At 48.0% G+C, this 18,308-nt stretch overlaps 1 protein-coding gene and 1 long non-coding RNA gene across 6 annotated transcripts; one reads left to right on the top strand and one right to left on the bottom strand.

Moving 5' to 3' along the window:
- Window positions 1–3,339: 3,339 nt before the first annotated feature.
- On the bottom strand, window positions 3,340–6,471 carry LOC102551552 (uncharacterized). Its single transcript, XR_015631830.1, has 2 exons — window positions 6,310–6,471; window positions 3,340–3,689 (listed from the first exon to the last, which is right to left on the bottom strand). It is a non-coding gene; the product is annotated as an uncharacterized LOC102551552 (long non-coding RNA).
- Pipox (pipecolic acid and sarcosine oxidase) lies at window positions 4,781–17,307 on the top strand. 5 transcript variants are annotated; one of them, NM_001012009.1, is given in 8 exon segments: window positions 4,802–4,921; window positions 6,247–6,395; window positions 13,974–14,187; window positions 14,479–14,661; window positions 15,167–15,313; window positions 15,623–15,781; window positions 16,328–16,403; window positions 16,664–17,307. In NM_001012009.1, coding segments are annotated over 8 exon segments (1,173 nt in total). In that variant the 5' UTR covers window positions 4,802–4,807; the 3' UTR covers window positions 16,795–17,307.
- The last annotated feature ends 1,001 nt before the right edge of the window (window positions 17,308–18,308 follow it).

Genomic DNA, 18,308 nt, shown 5'->3' with positions numbered 1-18,308 from the left:
ACCCATGTATACTCTGCAGCCATCATGAAAGAGTGCCAACCCCTTATGATTGATGTGGATGGCCAAGATAAAGGTAATGAAAATACCAGAATGTTACATAGGCATACACACACACACACACACACACAGCACCGTACATGCCGTGTAAGCATGTTTGTATACTCAGAACACCTCTGGAAAGATACAAAAGACAACAGCAACAGTGTTGCATCCGATAGGACAATTGAGCTCTGGGGATGGGTGAAAGAGAGACTTTCCACAGCGTTCCTTTTTGTACATTTTACTGTTGTTCCATGTGTATGTATTACCTACAAAAAAAAATGACAATAGAATGACTCCCTCCTTTTAAGAGGCGTAGGGGGAAGGCAGACATTCAGACAATTACAGCACAATATGCGTATTGTTATCATGGAGTCTCTGCAGGATGGAGAGGCAGTACAGGAAAGACTGCATCTGCTTGGGGGTGTCTGGGGGTGCCTGGGACTTTGGAAATCCAGTGGGTGGCAGAGCCTCTCTCCACTCAGCGTTGCTAGGGTGCCAAGAGCTCAGGGGGAAAGGGTCAATGGTGGAGCTGTGGGAGCCAGCAGAGGTCAGAATGAAAGCGATCTGTGCACCAAGCTAAGGAGTTCCGATTTTTATCCTGATAGGAAAAGGCAGCTATGAGGAAAATTTTCATGAGGAGTAACCTGTCCAGATTTGCCATTTAAAGGGATGTCTTTAAAGATAGGTAGATGACCTGACCTAAGGGGATCAGAAACGAAGGGGGAAATCAACGCGAGACAGAACAGTGGATCAGTGATGTGTGTGCAAATTGCTCGCAAAGCCTGGTCTTTGCCTTGCCACAACTGGTATCCTCTTGAGGATTCAGAAACCCAGGCACCCGGGAGCTAGGAGCCCACAGCCGGCAGGATCTGCCTTCAGGGTAGGGCTCATCCCCTGTCTGCCTACCTCCTTGCCCTAGGCTTCAGCTCCTTGGCAAAGTGGGACAGGGAAGAAAACAGAGCAGAAGGCTCTCCCTCTCCACTCCTAGGTCTCTCTTATTTATTCTGCTCTCTCTCCATTCGGGTCCTCTCATTATTTCTGAGCTGTACAGCTTGCTGCTTCCCCGGCTCGCTTCTTCCACCCCTGTCTGCAAAGTGTCAATCAAGCCATCGGATGAGCAGTTCAGCCCTCACATCTTCAGCGTCTCTGCCCCAGGACATGAGCCGCGGCTGCTGACACATACAAGCAGCAAGGTGTAGGGCTGTTGGCTCGCCCTTTAATATTCCTCCGATCTGGAATGGGTGTTAAAATGGAATTTGAGGGGATCGCTTCTCTCTGCCTGCCCCTGTCAGGACATCCACAAGGACAGGCAATCCTGATAGAAGGGGAAACCTTTAGAAACAGATTTGCTTTTCCTTTCAAGGTTGGGCCGTGGCCAGTGTCGGCTTTCGGAGAAGCCACCGTTTGAAATTCTTAACAAGAAGCAGAATGCTTGAGTTCAGGAATCCAGGGCAGGCTTGTGAAGTAGGGACGGGGAAATGGGATTGTCATTTCATCTCTGAAGGGATATTATATTAAACGGGGGTGGGGGAAATAGAGAGAGGCTCTGCAGCTTCCCTGCAGCTTCCACGGAGGGCTGAACAATATCGGGCAGCAGGAAGGACTGAGATTAAAACAAAGAAGAACTTCCCAGGTCCTGGATCCAGTAACCAGGGAGAAGAAGTGAAGCATTCGCTTCCCCTGGGGATTTCTCCTCCTTTTATAAATTGTGAATGGAGGCACCATTTTTATAGACTACGAGAACTAATGAGAATTAAGCTCAATTACCTCACCACCAATTTCTTCTTAGCTCTTTGATCAGCATGCACAGAAGTCATGGCTGTAACCAGTGTGCCGTTTGTGTTGTGTCTCTATCAATTTCATATCCCCATTTCTACAAAGCAGGGTCCTCGTGTCTGCCATTTGGAATCGCCACACAGTGCTGCATTGTATCAGCTTGTCAGCGTTTGCTGAGCTATTCCCTGACGTTGGATCGTTTCCATTATTATTTTTTTAATAGTATAAGAGCTCAAATATGCATGTCTTCATACAAATGCCTTTTCCTCCCCTGAGGGAATAGTTCGCTAAATAGAATTTCTAGGTCAGAGTGTTTGAACTATTTCGTCCTATTGTCCGTGGTCCCCGGACATGCCACAGGCCCCTGTATACACGCCACCTGCAACAGGGACAACAGAAGGTCGTATCGCCTTTATTTTTGTTTATTTAATAGACACATAATAATACCTTAAAGAGTTATTTAATTCCCTTCTCTTTGCCTGCTGGTGAGACTGGGCACACTTCCATGCAAGGATTTATTGCCTGCTTTCCCTTGCGTGCAAGCTGTTCATCTCCACTGACATCTTATCACAAGAAATCCAGGGGCCGATCTTATATATTTCTATCAAGCCCTTGCACACTCAGGGTACCATATTTTTCTTGGTTATATCTGCTATTATTTTACTGTAAGGAATCTGTCCAGCGATGAGGCAGATGTTATCCTGTCCTCTGTGGGGTGAGGGGACAGAATGCAGTGACCTTTAGACTCTATTTTTTTTCCCTCTCTCAGAAGGAAAAAAAAAAAAAAACCAACCCAGTCAAATGGCAGTCCTTCTTTGGGTTCCTATTTTACTAGAAAGGAAAGACCAGCCAGAAGACCGCTAGTTGGTAAGGCTACTCTGGGGGTTGCCTGTGGACCAGAAGTGTTGCTGGGGCTTCAATAGCTACTGTGCTGAGGTGGGACAACTCCCTGCAGTCTTATGTGTCCCCACATCACTATTTTCTCTCTTTCACTGTATGGCCACCAGAAAAAGAACAAAATGTTAAAATCAGAATCGTGACTATAAGCTTTCACTGTCACTACAGCATTGTAGTGAGGGGGAAGTGTCCCCAGGCAGGGCGGTAACTCAGGTGACACATGTGAAGCCCTGGGTTTGATCCTCAGCACCACATTAAACCGATGTGATGGTGCAGGTTTATATTCCAGAAGACAGGGGCAGAAGAACCAGAAGCTCAAGGTCACCCTCAGAGGCAAAGCAGATTGGAGGCCAGTTGAGCAGTGCATGAGACCCTATGTCCAGAAAAGAAAGAAGACACAAGAACAAGTAAGTTTTGGAGCAGAGAGACCTGGTTCAAGTCTTAGCATCTTGGCACACCCAGATCCCTGTCTGTTTTTTTTTTTTTTTTTCTTTTTCTTTTTTTTCGGAGCTGGGGACCGAACCCAGGGCCTTGCGCTTCCTAGGCAAGCGCTCTACCACTGAGCTAAATTCCCAACCCCTTGTTTTGTCTGTTTTTATGATTATAAACAACCATCCTCAAAAGTTAGGGTCTAAAAAGCATTTTATTTTACTTCATAAAACTGAGGAATGCTGACACAGCTTGGCTGTTGGGTCATGGGTCACTCGGTGGTGGTTAGTTGGTCTGGACACAAGGTCCAAAATAGCTTCTCTCTTAACATGTGACTGTCGGTGTCATCCTGGGACTTTTCTCGTCTTCTCTCTCTCACAGAGTGGCTAGACTTCTAACATGGTGGTTAAGGGTCTGAGAGCGAATTCTTCAAGGCAAGAAGAGGATGTTGTCCAAAGGCATGGGCTAGAGTGTGGCCGTCACTGTATTCTACTAGGCAAGCATGTGATGAGAAGACTGACAGAGAACTTGAGGCCATCTAGAATCTGCCAAAAAAAAAAAAAAAATGAGGATAAAAATACACAGAAAAACCAGAGAATTTAATGAGATAATGTATTCAGAGGCAGATTTACCAGGAAGCTAATAAAACTTCAACCATGGGGCTCCCTAATTGAGCGGTCTCTTCAAAGTCCTGCCATCTAATTTTGCATGACTAATTTTTTCTTTTTTTCTCTCTCTTTTATTTTTAGTGCTGAGTATTGAACCCAGGACCTCAAGCATGCCAAACACAAAAGTCTACCGCTGAGCTGTGCCTCCAATCCCCCCTTTTCTTTTATCTTAAAATGGACCCCCAAATTGTATAAGAATCAGGACCTGCCAACTCTGGCTCTGTCCCCAGTGTCTGTAACAATACCCATTGAGCCTGCTGCCTGGCACAGAAGGCTTCTCTACACATGGCCCCTATGTGTGCTGAGCTAGCGCCTGGCTCCCCGTGTGCCCGAGGACAAGGTCCTTCCTCTCGCCGTCCTTTCCTAGTTTTTTTTTCCCCCAGTATCATTTATTCTCCTTTTTCAACAAGAAAGTAAAACACACCGAGAATGATTTCATAATCACAAAACTGCCCTCCCAGTTGGCCCCTGCATCTACTCCCTGACCTCCCCACCCGCCAGGGAGGAGGGCCAAACCCTGGGCATCCTGCCAAGTTCTTAGCTGCCCCTGAAGATCTCTGGAGGAAGTCAAGCTGCAGAGAGGAAAAGCCAGCAGGGGGAGGCAGCATTCCCGGTGCCCAGCTTGGTCTAGGAGGCATTGAAATTCCAGGGCCGAAGTCCTGAGACAAAGATCATAATGAGACAGGAAGGTGGCATGGGAAGGCGCCCATTTGCATGACAATAATTGAGCCAAGAATAGCAAGTTAGAGGGATACAAGGGTGAGGCTGGCAGCTGAGCCGGGCGAAACCTCACAAATCAGTCTACCCAGCTCTGCTCTGCAGGGGGAGGCGGAGGCTGAGCCCCGTGCCAGGCTTTTCTGGGAGGGAAAGAAGGACAAGGACACTGGCCCCAAGGGATTTTGGGAACACTAGCTTAACTGGACTTTGCCTTTCTCCTCCCCCTCTAGCCTGGAGGTGCCTTTGTTTGCCTTCTCCTTCGTGGGTTTTGTGGCATCATGGCTGCTCAGACAGATCTCTGGGATGCTATTGTGATTGGAGCAGGCGTCCAGGGCTGTTTTACCGCGTACCACCTGGCCCAGAATTCCAAGAAGGTCCTCCTGCTGGAGCAGGTACCCTGTCCCCGTCCCCTTTCCTCTCCTAGGGAGGGCTCTCCAGAACTTGCCGGCTATAGGTGAAGCCAAAGGGCCGGACCTCAGGAATTCTGAGCGCTTTGCGTGTTTGCAGTCACTGCACGCGGATCTTGATAATTCAAAGGAAATTCCCACCACTCAAGAATCGAGAAGTGCCCCACCTCTCTTCATTCTTGCCACCCGGTCTTTTCTTTGTCCAAATGGTAGATCCAACCAGAAAAAGAATCAGTTCTGCTCTGGGTAACCTTAAATAAAGACAGTTTTGCCTAGAGGCAAAGGCTGATGTACCAGCTTTGGGGGAAGCTGTGTTTTCTCAGCCGCTCCTTCCAGAACCTCCCAGGAGCTGCTGTTGATTCTGCCACCTTTGGGTAACAGCTGCCTCTTCACTTGATGCCCTGGGAACTAAGACACAGGTCTTCTTTTCCTTAAAGGAAAAGTGGTCACATGACTTCTGTAAATGAAGGTGGCACTGGGGACCCTGCAGGCCCCCTCAGGGGTGTGGCCTATGCAACCAGTCAAGCTGTGGTTTCTACCTCAGTGGCTTCTTCCTTTCCATTCTGCCTTGCAGCTCTCCAAGTTGGTTACCATTTCCTGGGAATTGTCTTCAATTCCTCTATGTTTGCCCAAAGCCCAAGGGATTCCTGTCACAACCTGCAGACAATCTCCATTTTGTTTCACCCCACCCCCAATCCCAAGGTTGTTCCCTTACCCTGAGTACCTGAAGGCTCAGTGAGATGACATCCTTTTCCATATCCATAAAACCAAGGGGCTAGATTTGCATAATCTGGAAGGTTCTTTCTGATCTTGCTTTTCTGGGCGTCTAAGTGGGATGTGAATACAGTGGACTAATAGAAGGTTACTAACGAAGGGATGTGTGGCTGACTGAGAGGGCAATTTACAAAAGGAAAAACTTAGTCAGTGCTGAAGTACTGCTAACCCGAATGCCTGGCCAGTCAGTGGGCTGCAAGGAGACCTGGAAGGATTGTATGAAAATATTTAAAAATATCTAGGCCTGGTGACAAGGGCCTAAAAATCCCAGTTGCTCAGAAGACTGATGCAGGGGGATTGCATACTCAAAGCCTTCCTGTGCTACCTAACAAGATTATGTCTCAAATAAGAAATAAAAAGAGGTCTAAGGCAATAGCTCATCTGCAAGGCTTTGTGTGTGCAAGGCCAAAGGTTCAATCCCCGGGACCAGAAGGGAGAAGGGACCATGGGAAGTATGAGATGGCTCCTAAAGAACAAAGGGAAGGCTGAGCCCAAGGGCAGTTGCTTCCATTGTCTTTCTTGTCCCCTGCTTCTAGTTCCTTCTTCCCCATTCCCGAGGAAGCTCACATGGACAGAGCCGCATAATCAGAAAGGCTTACCCCGAGGACTTCTACACAAGGATGATGGATGAATGTTATCGGACATGGGCCCAGCTGGAGCGTGAAGCTGGAGCCCAGTTGCACAGGTGGGCAAGGGAGGAAGACCAGGAATGTGGGGGATCTGCCCCTCGGGTGCTTTGAAGGTGTGGTACTGTAAGGCGTGGACTTGAAATGCAACTGGAGGGACACAAGCCCAAGAGGGAGGAGCTGGTCGTGGGGAGGCCTTCTGCTCACTGTCACGGTCTCTCCACCGACTCTGCTGGCCTCTGTCAGCTCAGAGTTCCAGGCCTAGTTAGACCCTATGTCCAAGTCTCCTACAGGTTGTGTTCTGAGAACTTAGAGAAACACCATGGGCAGGTATCTAGAGCAGGCCTGGAGCCATCTTACAGGGCCTGGGCCAAGATCTATATTCTTACTCATGTCCTAACTTAAAAATACTTATGTATGGATGTTTTTTCTACATACTTGTATATGCAACTACATATGTGCTTGGTGCCGGGTGCCCAGAGAAGTCAAACAAGAGTATCAGACCTCGGAACTGGAGTTACAGACAGTTGCAAGCTGCCATGTGGGCACTGGGAACTGCATCCTCTGCAAGGGCAACAAATACTCTTTTTTTTTTTTTTCTTTTTTCGGAGCTGGGGACCGAACCCAGGACCTTGCGGTTGCTAGGCAAGCGCTCTACCACTGAGCTAAATCCCCAACCCCCAACAAATACTCTTAACCACTGAGCCATCTCTCCTGCCTCCTAGTATCCTATCTTTCTAGGCTGCACCTTCACCCCCACAACAACCCTACAAATGCATTATCCCCTGGGAACAAAATGAGGGTGTTCCAGGGGACAGACTGTTTGCCAGAAAGTGACCCTGCAACAGCTCCCTGTTGCCCTGTGGTTCTCTCCAAACCTTAGGGTTCCTCTGACAATGGCCTTTCTGACCCTCCTAGGGAAGGAAGCAGAAACCACTGCTGCTTCCCCTTTTACTCCTCTGAACTCTTAACTGAACCTCTTTTACACAACCCTGGCTCTGCCCTACAGGGTGGCAGTTATTTTAATGGCTGCGAACCAAGAGGTTACTGTTCTGTTACAAAAACACCATTAACTTAAGAACAAAGTGAAATCCATTATGCAAATACAGCCAGGGCAGCTAATTAAGGATTTATTCAGAGACAGCTAATACACCCAGCACCCAAATAAAGGAGAATGTCTTTCTGAGGAGTGGTCTGACAAAGGGATCCTTCTCTGGCTGTTGCCTGTGAGCACTATAAGGTAGGGGATGAGCCTGAGCCTTGAAGGGCAGAAGTCTGTCCAGCAAATGTTGACAGACAGGCAATCATGAAATGCCTGGTGTCACACAGTTTGGGTTTACTTCCTGCCTCAACTTCTACCTGCTGTGTGGTTGGGATCTCTGTACCTTATAGAGATTTTTGAAGGTTAAATAAAAGATTGGAAAATACTCGGCACAGTGCCTGGTACGTTGGAAGTCTCTCCCCACTATACTGGGTCTGTTGGGCTACAGAGGAGGAAGATCAAGAGGAAACAAAAGGGGAGGGGGGCCAACAAGGACATGGGGATGTATCTCAGTTGGCAGAGTACTTGCCTAGCTTGTGTGAGGCCCTGGGTTTGATCCCCAGCTCCCCATGACACTGGGTATGGTGGTGCACTCCTTTAATGCCAACACTCAGGAAAGAGGCAGGAGAGTACAGTGATTAAAGGCTGCACAAACTTGAGATCCAGGATTTGGATGCATCCATGTATCAAACCCCGAAGAGGCCAGAAACGCATGTGGTCCCAAGCATCTCAGGCAGGGCCATTCTCTTCACATGTACAGCTCCATGATCGTGGTTTTTTTTTTTTTTTTTTAAAGATTTATTTATTTATTATATATGAGTACACTGTAGCTGTCTTCAGATACACCAGAAGAGGGCATCCGATCTCTTTACAGATGGTTGTGAGCCACCATGTGGTTGCTGGGAATTGAACTCAGGACCTCTGGAAGAGCAGTTGGGGGCTCTTAACCACTGAGCCATCCCTCCAGCCCGTTCCACTGTTTTATATACGTGAAAAGGGAAGCTACTGAAGGTTAGGGTGTTTCTCTTCCCCTCTCCCTCTCTCCCTCTCCTGTCCCCTAATTTCTCCTCTTCTTCCTCTTCTTCTCATTCTTCCTCTTCTCCTTCCTCCTCCCCCTCCTCTCCTTCAGGTTGTTTTTACAAGGTCTCTTTGTGTTACCTCAAAGCTCCGGGTCCCATCGACGACCCTCAGTCTCTGGAGTATTGGGGACTGCAGGCGTGTGTCACTACCGGCTGTGTAGCAGTCCTAAGGCATTACTGTACATCACTGAATTACTACACTCTCGGTTTGGAGCAGGGGTCAGCAAACTTATTCTGTAAGCCACACAGGAAGTATGCTAGGCTTCTCCACCATATGGTCTCTTGCAAATATTCAAGTCTGCCATTGTAGTGCGAAAGCAGTCAAAGATGCAAATAAATGAACCTGGATGTGTTCCAATAAGACTTTATTTCTAAAAAAAAAAAAAAAAAAAAAAAAAAACCACTTTATTTCAAGACGCTGAAAATCTGAATTTCATGCTATTTCCTTGTGCTTTTTAAAGGTTTATTTTTAAATTTTTTAAAAACTTAATTTTTATGTGTTTGAGTGCTTTGCTGCATATATGTGTGTACAACTCATACATGCCTGCTGCCCTTCGAGCTACCAGAAGGAATTTGATCCTTGGAAATGCATTTACAGAGTACAGTTGTGAGCCGTACTGAGAACTGAGCCCAGATTCGATCCTCCCTATCTTAATTTTTTATATGTATGAGTATATTATCTGTGTATATGTATGTGTATCCTGTATCTGGTGCCCATGGAGGTCAGAAGGGGGTGTCATATCCCCAAGAACAGACAGTTGTTTACCATCATATGGGTGCTGGGAATCAAACCTGGGGCTCCAGCAAGAGCAGCCAGTGCTCTAACCACGGAGCCATCTCACCACCTACCCTCCCTTTAGAGACAAGATTTTATTTTGTCACTGGCCCCAGATGTGCTATGTCACCTAGACTGACTTCAAACTTGAGATCTCCTTGCTTTAGCCACTTGAGCACCTTCTGGGCCTGAGCTACCACTCTGCTCCATATTTGTGTGCAATAGTGCTCTGCTTTAGATTTCTAAAAATTAACCACTGAAAAGGATATAGAAACTATCCTAACTTGTGGATTAAATAGACAAGAAGCTAGATTTGGTCCAAACCGGCTGTGTTGGCAGTGCCGACCTCCAGATTCAGGCCTAAGTGATCCCAGGTTTGAAAAGCGCTCCTGTGCGTGGTGCCATAACCTGTATGAAAGCAGTGCTCAGACGTCTCCCAGCTCCAATTAAGACAAATGAAGAGTAATGTGAATGTGCTTTAAACCCTTCAAAGCACGATGGAATGCTAAGTATTATTATTGTCGCTGCTGCTATTCCATCATTAACAGCTCCTTTCTTACGGCTACCCTAATTTACCCACGTGTGCTAGGCTTTCTTTCTTTTTTTTTTTTTTTTTTTATTCCCTGTACTGTGTGGGATGTAGTACAGACACCGCCGCTCTCGGAATGGAATCTGATTCTCCACCTTTGGGCTGAGTGCCATCCAAATTGCCTTAGCTTTGCTCCTAATTTTGATTTTCTAAATGATTTCATCATCTTTGTCGTCCGAGCTTCTCTCTAGATCCTTCTAGACACGCTGGCGTAATACCGTAAGATAAACGATAGAAATGAATGTATTTAATGTCATCTGATGATGATTTGAAAAACCGCAGAAACCTTTCCGAGCCAGCGGTGGGGGGAGGTTGCCCAGTTCTCCTGTTCTGCTTCCTGTGAAAGCGCGTATGAAACACGGGTGGGCTAAGGTTATTTGCATATATTCTGGGAACAGACAATGACTTGTGTCGGATCATAAGGCCTGAGTCTTTTGTGATGTGTACAGCCGGGATGCTGGTACCAATAGAAAAGCCAGGCTCTGAGACCGGCTCTTTCCTGCCCCGCCTTCTCCCTTTGAGTTCTACTATCCAGCTCCTGACCCCGGCTGCCCCTGCTTCACTGACAATATCAGACAAGATCACAGCCGTAGTCAGTACAGCTGCTGGCAGAACCTGGTGGCCCCCTCCGCAGCTGCTGCTTCCTGTGCCTGCGAAGTGTCTGGCTTGTCAGCCACATCCCCTCCCTGGAGCAATCTTTGTTAACCAATTCCACCTCGGCCCACTGAGCAGAAGATGAAATACAGAGAAGCCGTTCCCAAACCTACAAAGACAGCAGCCATTACGGGGGCCCTTCCCCAAGGTGATGCTGAGAGCTGGCACTTTGAACTGGAGCAAAGACAAAGACAGCCAGAGCCCCCGAGCTGGGAAATGGAAGGTTCAGGGAGAGTTGTCTACCCCCCCCCCTCCCTGTTCTCCTCTCCCCGCTGACCGCTAGCCCTACTTTAGTAACGGCTGGAGATTCCTGATTAATCACCAGCTCCTGTGGCATGGGACACAGAGGGGTCAACCGTCCAGAGGGTTCTTCAACAGCCTCTTCTCAGTGCTGGCGCGAAGTGGGCCGTGAGGAAGGTGTAGTCCATACCAAGGGCTTCCTATTAAGGTGACGGGCATTCTGGGAGGTGGGAGTTGCAAACTTGCTAGGGTTCCCTGGTAACTCTAGGGTCTCAGTGCCTCCCTAGACTCACCCTGACTATTTATTTCTTAGTTTTCCCCCTCTCTGTAGAGAGACTTTTGTCCCTTTCACCTTTTTTCTTAAACTTTGTAGCTTGGGTGTGAGCTTAAAAAAAAAAAAAAAAAAAGGAGGAGGGGGTCCCTAAGCACAGGCGTAAGAAATTGATGCAGAATCAGTAGTCTATTTATTGGGCTCCAGGAAAAACCATTAAGAAAATAAGCATTTAAATGATTTTCAATCTGCCTGTGGAAGTCATCTGTCTTCATACTGGGGGAAAGGCCCGGTTTCTGATCCTGGTTTTGATTGACTGATTTCCAATTCCCTGAGCATTTCCCACAGGAGCCCCTCACCTATCTCCCATAATGACAGGCCTTTGCATTTCCAGGCAGTGTTTTACATTTATTTCCGATTTGCTCATAATGGTCAAAAAAAAAAAAAAAAAATCTCTCTCCAATCCAAGGCATTTCTCCAACGGTGCACGGTTTCCCTCAGGCCAAATAGCTCAGCCGTGATCCACGGAAAATGAGAATTTCCCAAACACATCTTCGGACTTGGGGAGGGTCCGGCATCACGGATTCAGATGGAAAATTTCCCACTGTTAGATCAATATCTGGGCTAAGGAATAAATGCCACAGGGGCAGAGAGCTGGAGCAAAATGATTACAATCGGAGCAATTACATTCGGCGGAATCAGCTCGGTGATTACTCCTCGGGCTGGGGAGCTCTGCCTTCATCCACCACAGGACGGCTTGGGAATTAGAACATCACTCAGCATTTCATAATTCGACAGATTTCCCCGTTGTCTTGGCACAAGTTCATTTCCCCCACACAATACGTCTCTGTAAATGGAGTTCTATTCAAGGAAAGAAGGAAGGCCAGGCGGAAGGAGGAAGGCGAAGTAAGCCAGGGTACAGGAGAGACCAAGGCTGTGATATTGCATGCAGAGCTTAAGAGACACTCTGGGATCTTTCTCTGGACCGGAGAGCTGACATGTGACTGCTTAGAAGAGCTGTAAGCCATGTCTTTCCCACAATTCCACTTAGCCTGGAGCCCAGCAGGTAAAAAGGTTCAAGGGCACCTGAGTACATGCAGCATCTACCTGAAATCCAACACTTGGCAGACGGTGGCTGGAAGACCTCGAGGTTGAGGCCAGTCTAGGATGCATAGTAAGTCCCTTTCTTGAGAAAATCAAAACAAAAAGAGACATCTCAGACCCAGACCGGGGGTGTGGCTTGCCTGGCGAGGTATTTGTCTTGTGTGTAGGAATTCCCCCGTTCCACTCCCAGCATGGTAAACAAAACACTGGGTGCTTCTTCTTTTCCTTTTGGAGATACTGGGATGGGATCCAGGCCCTTGTGCTTGGGTCTGAGCTAGGCAAATGCTCTCCTCTAAGCTACACCCTCTAGCCTTTGGGGTGGTTTCCTAATTATCTTGTTGACCAAGCAGTTGACTGGGCAAGTTTTCATGACTTGAGAACTAATCTGAAGTTCTCTGGGGAGGCTACAGAAAGGAGACTGGCTCCTGGCTGCAGATTCTGCCTCCTCTAACCTGAGCCGAGCTTTGAAGAGGCAGAGCTGGCGTCACTCTCACACCCTGAATGGTGGGTAGGCGGGGGCCGTGGCGAATCGATTGGGCACGCTGCGAGGCTCTGTGTACTGACACCGGCCCCCAGGCCCACTGCATTCCTACCCCCTCCCAGTCTTCCCTTTAATCCCCACGACCAGATAATGTGGGATTTGGAAGCATGTAATATCCATGAGGCTCCATTATAGGCTATTACGAGCTTTATATGCAGTACCCGGGGGATGCAGCAGGCTGCTGCTGGGCTGCGAAGCTACTAAGGCCAAGAGAGAACGTAGGAACCTAGGAACGGTCCGAGGGCCAGGGGCACCCTTCCATTGTTTAGATAGCTCCGCCCCTCCTCCTCAAAGGGACTTATGGTCTATTATGGCGGTGGGGCAGGGAGCATCAAAGAGGAAGCGTCAAAGGGAAACCGCTCTCTCCCTCACAGAGTAAGAAGGATAAAAGAAGTTTAGGGAAACTCTCTGAGCTTATTGCTGGAGCTCTGTGCACCAATCAGTGTTTGTTCCTGTGTATGAAAATGCCACAGTGTCTGCGTGACCTTCTGGAGCGCTGCAGGCTTGGCATCCCTAGCCTCTGTCCACTCAGTGTGAGTGGCAAGCCCAGGCATTGTGGCAACCGCAAAACACCTGTACTGCCACTGACCTGAAGGGAGTCCTGGGTTTCAGAGGAGGAATGGGGGCCTTGGAGTAGTGAGTCACCAGTCAATGTCACACCAAGGTGACACCCGGATTAGAAGCAGAACCAGATCTCCTTTTCCCTGAAAAAAGAAGAAACAATGAGGCAGGCAAATGCACAAGGTCAAAGCAGTGTTAGGAAGAAGGAGGGAGCAGAGAGCCAGAGGGATGACCAGATGTTAATGTATACTGGACCTGAGTCCCATTCCCAGAAACCATGTTGGATGGTTTACAGCTGTCTGTGTCCCAGCTCCCAGTGATCTGACACTTCTGTGGGCCCTTATACTCATGTGCACACACAATTTTAAAAACGTATTATAAAAATAAATCTTTGAAGAATAAAATAGAAGGGAAGAAAGGAAAAAGAAATGGGGCAAGTTGTGGACTAGTCCAGAGGAGGTAAGGAATCAAATCACATCACAGTGGATACCTGCTCTTTTGTTTGGCATTTCCAAGGTGTAAGAAAGGTCATAGGGACTGAGGACCTCTGCTGTCAAGAACTGGATGGAGGGACAAGTGACAGTGAGTGTCAGGGGAGGACTTGGGAATGGTCTGGAAACCAGCTGGAGAATGCCAGCACGCCAAGATGGCTTTACCTGTGCTCTGAATATTAGACGGAGCTGCAAATGCTATAGACATGAGTCCCTCACTGAGGAGTGAGACTAGGTGGCCAGGGCCATGACAGATCCCTTCACCGATTTGGCCTTTTCTTTTGAAACAGGCGGACTGAACTCTTGTTTCTGGGAATGAAGGAAAATCCAGGATTAAAGACAATCCAGGCCACTCTGTCTAGGCAGGGGATTGACCACGAGTGCCTTTCATCAGTGGATTTAAAGCAACGCTTTCCAAACATTCGGTTCACCAAGGGAGAAGTAGGGCTCTTAGACAAGACTGGAGGTGTTCTCTATGCAGACAAGGCCCTCAGAGCCCTCCAGGTGAGGCTATGCAGCCCCAGGGCAACACAGCTCCTTTCTCTGGGCATGCTGGTCCTAGTCAGGCAGCCCTAGGCCCATGTCAGTATAAAGGTCTTTGTTCCCTTTGACTTTGGTTCTGATTTTTAAAACAAGTCTCTCTTCCTCTCCCTCTTCCTCTCCCTCCCTCTCTCAGCACACTTAAAAGGGGGGACTAGATTGTGCACTTTTGTCTGCCCTAAGTGATGGGTTCTTGGTCTCCCAGGTTGAACCATATACACAACTAAGTAATCTCTCTGATCCCTGACCTTCCAGCATGTAATTCGTCAGCTAGGAGGCGTGGTGTGTGATGGAGAGAAGGTAGTGGAGATAAGACCTGGTCTACCTGTCACAGTGAAAACCACCTTGAAGAGCTACCAAGCCAACAGCTTGGTCATCACTGCTGGTCCCTGGACCAACCGGATTCTTCGTCCCCTGGGAATTGAGTTGCCTCTCCAGGTAGGGTGAGCTTGGAGACCTGAGGGTCAGTCATTAAGAGGAGAAATCTTGGAGCCAGTCAGACTTGACTTTGAGCCTCAGATCTGCCACTTCCTAGTGGACAATGTTGGGCCAATGAGTTCACCTCATTAAGCATCAGTTTTACCAATATGGGAAATAGCAGCTACCCCAAAAGGCTATTGGTGGATTAAACTATCCGGTGTTGTACACCAGAGCCTCCGGGAGACAGGCAGATGTATAGCCCTACATAAATGTGAAGTGTATCAACTCCTGAAAAGCTAGTGAAGTAGGGTTGGGGCGCTGCTATGTGAGAGAACTGAGAAGAGGGACACGAGAGGTTTGCAGACCTTTGTGAAGCATAATGTATATCCTATGCATGTGACATACGTACATGACAAGAACTAGGTAAAACCGGTTGGATATGAAAGGGCCGCAGGACCCCACCAGAACCTGCCGTCACTGACCATGGCTTCCCCCTTTATCTCCAACTTCCTCCTGCACCAAGACCCTTCGGATCAATGTGTGTTACTGGCGAGAGAAGGTCCCTGGGAGCTATAGTGTGTCACAAGCTTTCCCATGCATCCTGAGTCTGGATCTGGCCCCCCACCACATCTACGGACTGCCAGCCTCAGAGTACCCAGGGCTGATGAAGGTTAGGAGAAAATGCGAAGAAAGCTACTTCACTACCAAGTGCCCATGCAGACCTTGGTATCCATGCTAACCCTCTGTAGCACCACCCTCCTGGAGTCGGCTTCACTATTGGCCATTTGCAGCATAAGCTCTTAGGCGCGGGGCGGAGCTGAAGATAAGGGCTAGGTGCTAACAATAGCTAGCACTTGCTGGGATTGGGGATTGGGATGATGGGTGGACACATCCTGTATCCAAGCCCACCCCTCACCAGCTGGTATGCCCAGAAGGCCAGCTTTACAGCTCATCCAATGGTGGTTGGGGGGGCGGGTAGGTGTGCTATCACCATGGTGACAGTGTGGACCCAGAGGAGCGGGACTGCCCCAAAACCTTCTCAGACATCCAAGACGTTCAGATTCTATGCCACTTTGTCAAAGATCATTTACCAGGCCTGAGGCCAGAGCCAGACATCATGGAACGCTGCATGTACACGGTAAGCAGGCTGCAGGCTGTTCCAATCTGCAAAATGGGGGGTGGGGGTGGAGGTAGACAGACCTATGGCTGGCCAGGCCTGACTCCATTTGACCTCTGACCCAGTGCATGACTTTCAACTAATTCCTGTGTGTTGGTTCACCTCTATGAGAGAGGGGCCTGTTAAAGATTATTCATATTCCCTTTTTATTAGGCGGTGAGGCTTTTGCCTGGCAGTCCTTCCCTAAATTTCCCAGAAGAGCTCTAAAACAGTTCTTGGCAAGATGTTCCCAGTTGAGCAGGCCTTGGGGACAAAGAGAAGAGACAGATGCCACCAGGCCCGAGGCATCTTGGCTCAAGTTAGTTCACAAAGATGACAACCTACTGTGTCCATGGCACCGTAGGAGAGTGGCAGCTATTCAGTGAGAACAGAGGAGATTGGGCAAGCAGGGAACAGACCCCAGCCCCATCCAGTTCTCTCTCGAAAGAGTCCCCAGCCAGTTCCTTCCAGCCAGAGCCTATAGATCCTACCTATCTTCAGAGGACACAGGTGTGACTTTCCTTCTAGAATACTCCCGATGAGCACTTTATTCTTGACTGCCACCCAAAGTATGACAACATTGTCATCGGTGCTGGATTCTCTGGTGAGTTTGAGGATGGGCAGGCGGGGTACCTGTGAGCAGACCTACTGCAGTACCAAAAGGGGATCCTGCAGGCTTTAGCCGAAGGCTGGACACGGGGTGTATAGGCAGTGAAAAAAAAGAGGGGGTACTTGTGGTAGGTGGCAATTTCTGGTTTGGGGGTAAGACCATGAGAAGAGGTAGCCCTGTCTGGGTAAGGAGGGAGCCTCTCTAGAGTCCAGAGTTTATACTTGAAGATACATGACACAATCTCTTCCTCCCAGGTCATGGATTCAAGTTGGCCCCTGCTGTGGGGAAGGTCCTCTATGAGCTAAGCATGAAATTACCACCATCCTATGACTTGGCTCCATTTCGAATAAGCCGCTTCTCTAAGCTGAGCAAAGCCCACCTTTGACCCCAGCTGACTGTCTCCTGGGCAGGAAAGCCCTCCTAGGGAAGACTTCTAAGAGAAGGATGTCACCTTGAGTTTCTTTTCCTCCTGTTTCAGTGGGATCTCCCGTAAACACCAAATGATTGAACCTCTTTCCCCAATCAGCTTCCCAAGTCTATCTCATTTCTTCTTCCCAGAAAGTCAGCGAGACTCAGAGACTCACCATCACAGAACAGCAAGGAGCTTTAAGATGGATGTCCCAATGGGGAGGGGCTCGAGACGGCTCAGTAGACTAAGGGACTCCTTTAAATTTCTCTTTGCTGGGACACTGGATAAATGTGAGATAGCCTTGACTAAATCTGCTCAGGGGAATGTAAAAAAGGTATCTTTTATAAACCACTAGTGCCTTTGGGGTTTCTTTGCCAAAATCTTGAGCCAGCCTCTACCACTAAGTCTCATAAAGTCTCACCTCTAATAAATAAACATTTGCCAGGAAAATAAAAGGTTGCTGAAAACAATAAACAAAAATCTGGATTACATAATGTCTGTGGTGGTCTTTATTTTCTACATAACCCCATTTCTTATCAGCTCTAATTATCTAAATTAGTACCACAGAGTCTGTTACCATGAGGAATCCACGGAGTCTCCGACCTATCAATACACTGTGTCCCTCTGGTCTACTGCTTTGTCTGGTCCTCATCTTCTCTCTGGATCTGTAAAGAAGCTTAGCTCCCTGCTCTCTCTCATTAAGGTGTATTGTCAGGTCCTTATGAAGACAGAACTGTTATACCAGAAAGAAAGCGAGAGACACACTCACTTAGAAACCCCGTTCAATGTTTGAATGTTAAATGTGCCATTTTATTATCATTAGGATTGCTCCCACTTAATGAAACTGCATTAGCACCGAGTCGGCTGGTCTCCTTGCACTAATTGCTTTTCGAGAGAATGGGGCTTGTAACTACCCCTGGTGGGTGGAGGGGTGAAGGGTGTGAGCGTGGACTCAGGCAAGGCTGATGTGCTTAGAGCAGTGGTTCTCAACCTTCCTGATGCTGTGACCTTTAACACAGCTTCATTTGTTCACTTAGCAAACATTACATTTGTTGCTACTTCATAACTCTAACTTTGCTACAATGTAAATATCTGATATGCAGGATCTTTGATATGGGACTCTGGTGAAAAGGTCGTTTGACCCACAGATTGAGAATCACTGACTTAGATGGTACCCAAAAGCCAGGGGTGAGAGACCTCTAGATAGAGCCAGCAGCATCCCGGAGAACAGGATCTTACATGTTCTGGGGAGAGAGAAGCTGGGGCAAGGTGGGGTGGATATGATAGGAGGAAGGACAGGGAACCTGAAGGAAATGTTGCCAAAGAAATACACCAGGAAAGAAATACTCTACCTCCCTTAGTCCTTTAAGGGCCAAAGAGGTGTGTTAGCTCTGACTTCTCCAGTGAGTTCCAAAAGCCAGATGATTCTGTCAGCACCATGCCAAGTCAACTTTCGAAGGCAATTTCAGTTGGTTGTCTCAGATACTCAG

Source organism: Rattus norvegicus, chromosome 10 (assembly GCF_021556685.1).
Source record: "Rattus norvegicus strain SHRSP/BbbUtx chromosome 10, alternate assembly SHRSP_T2T, whole genome shotgun sequence".
NCBI lineage: Eukaryota > Metazoa > Chordata > Mammalia > Rodentia > Muridae > Rattus > Rattus norvegicus.
Note: the sequence above shows the minus strand (reverse complement) of the source record. Positions and strands in the feature narration are given on the sequence as shown.

Coding starts and splice junctions, on each gene's coding strand:
- Pipox (XM_087571938.1), top strand. CDS start 4,808: ATGGCTGCTCAGACAGATCTCTGGGATGCTATTGTGATTGGAGCAGGC. Junction 6,396..13,973: donor GCTGGAGCCCAGTTGCACAG/GTGGGCAAGGGA, acceptor CTTTTGAAACAG/GCGGACTGAACTCTTGTTTC. Junction 16,404..16,663: donor CATCGGTGCTGGATTCTCTG/GTGAGTTTGAGG, acceptor TCTTCCTCCCAG/GTCATGGATTCAAGTTGGCC.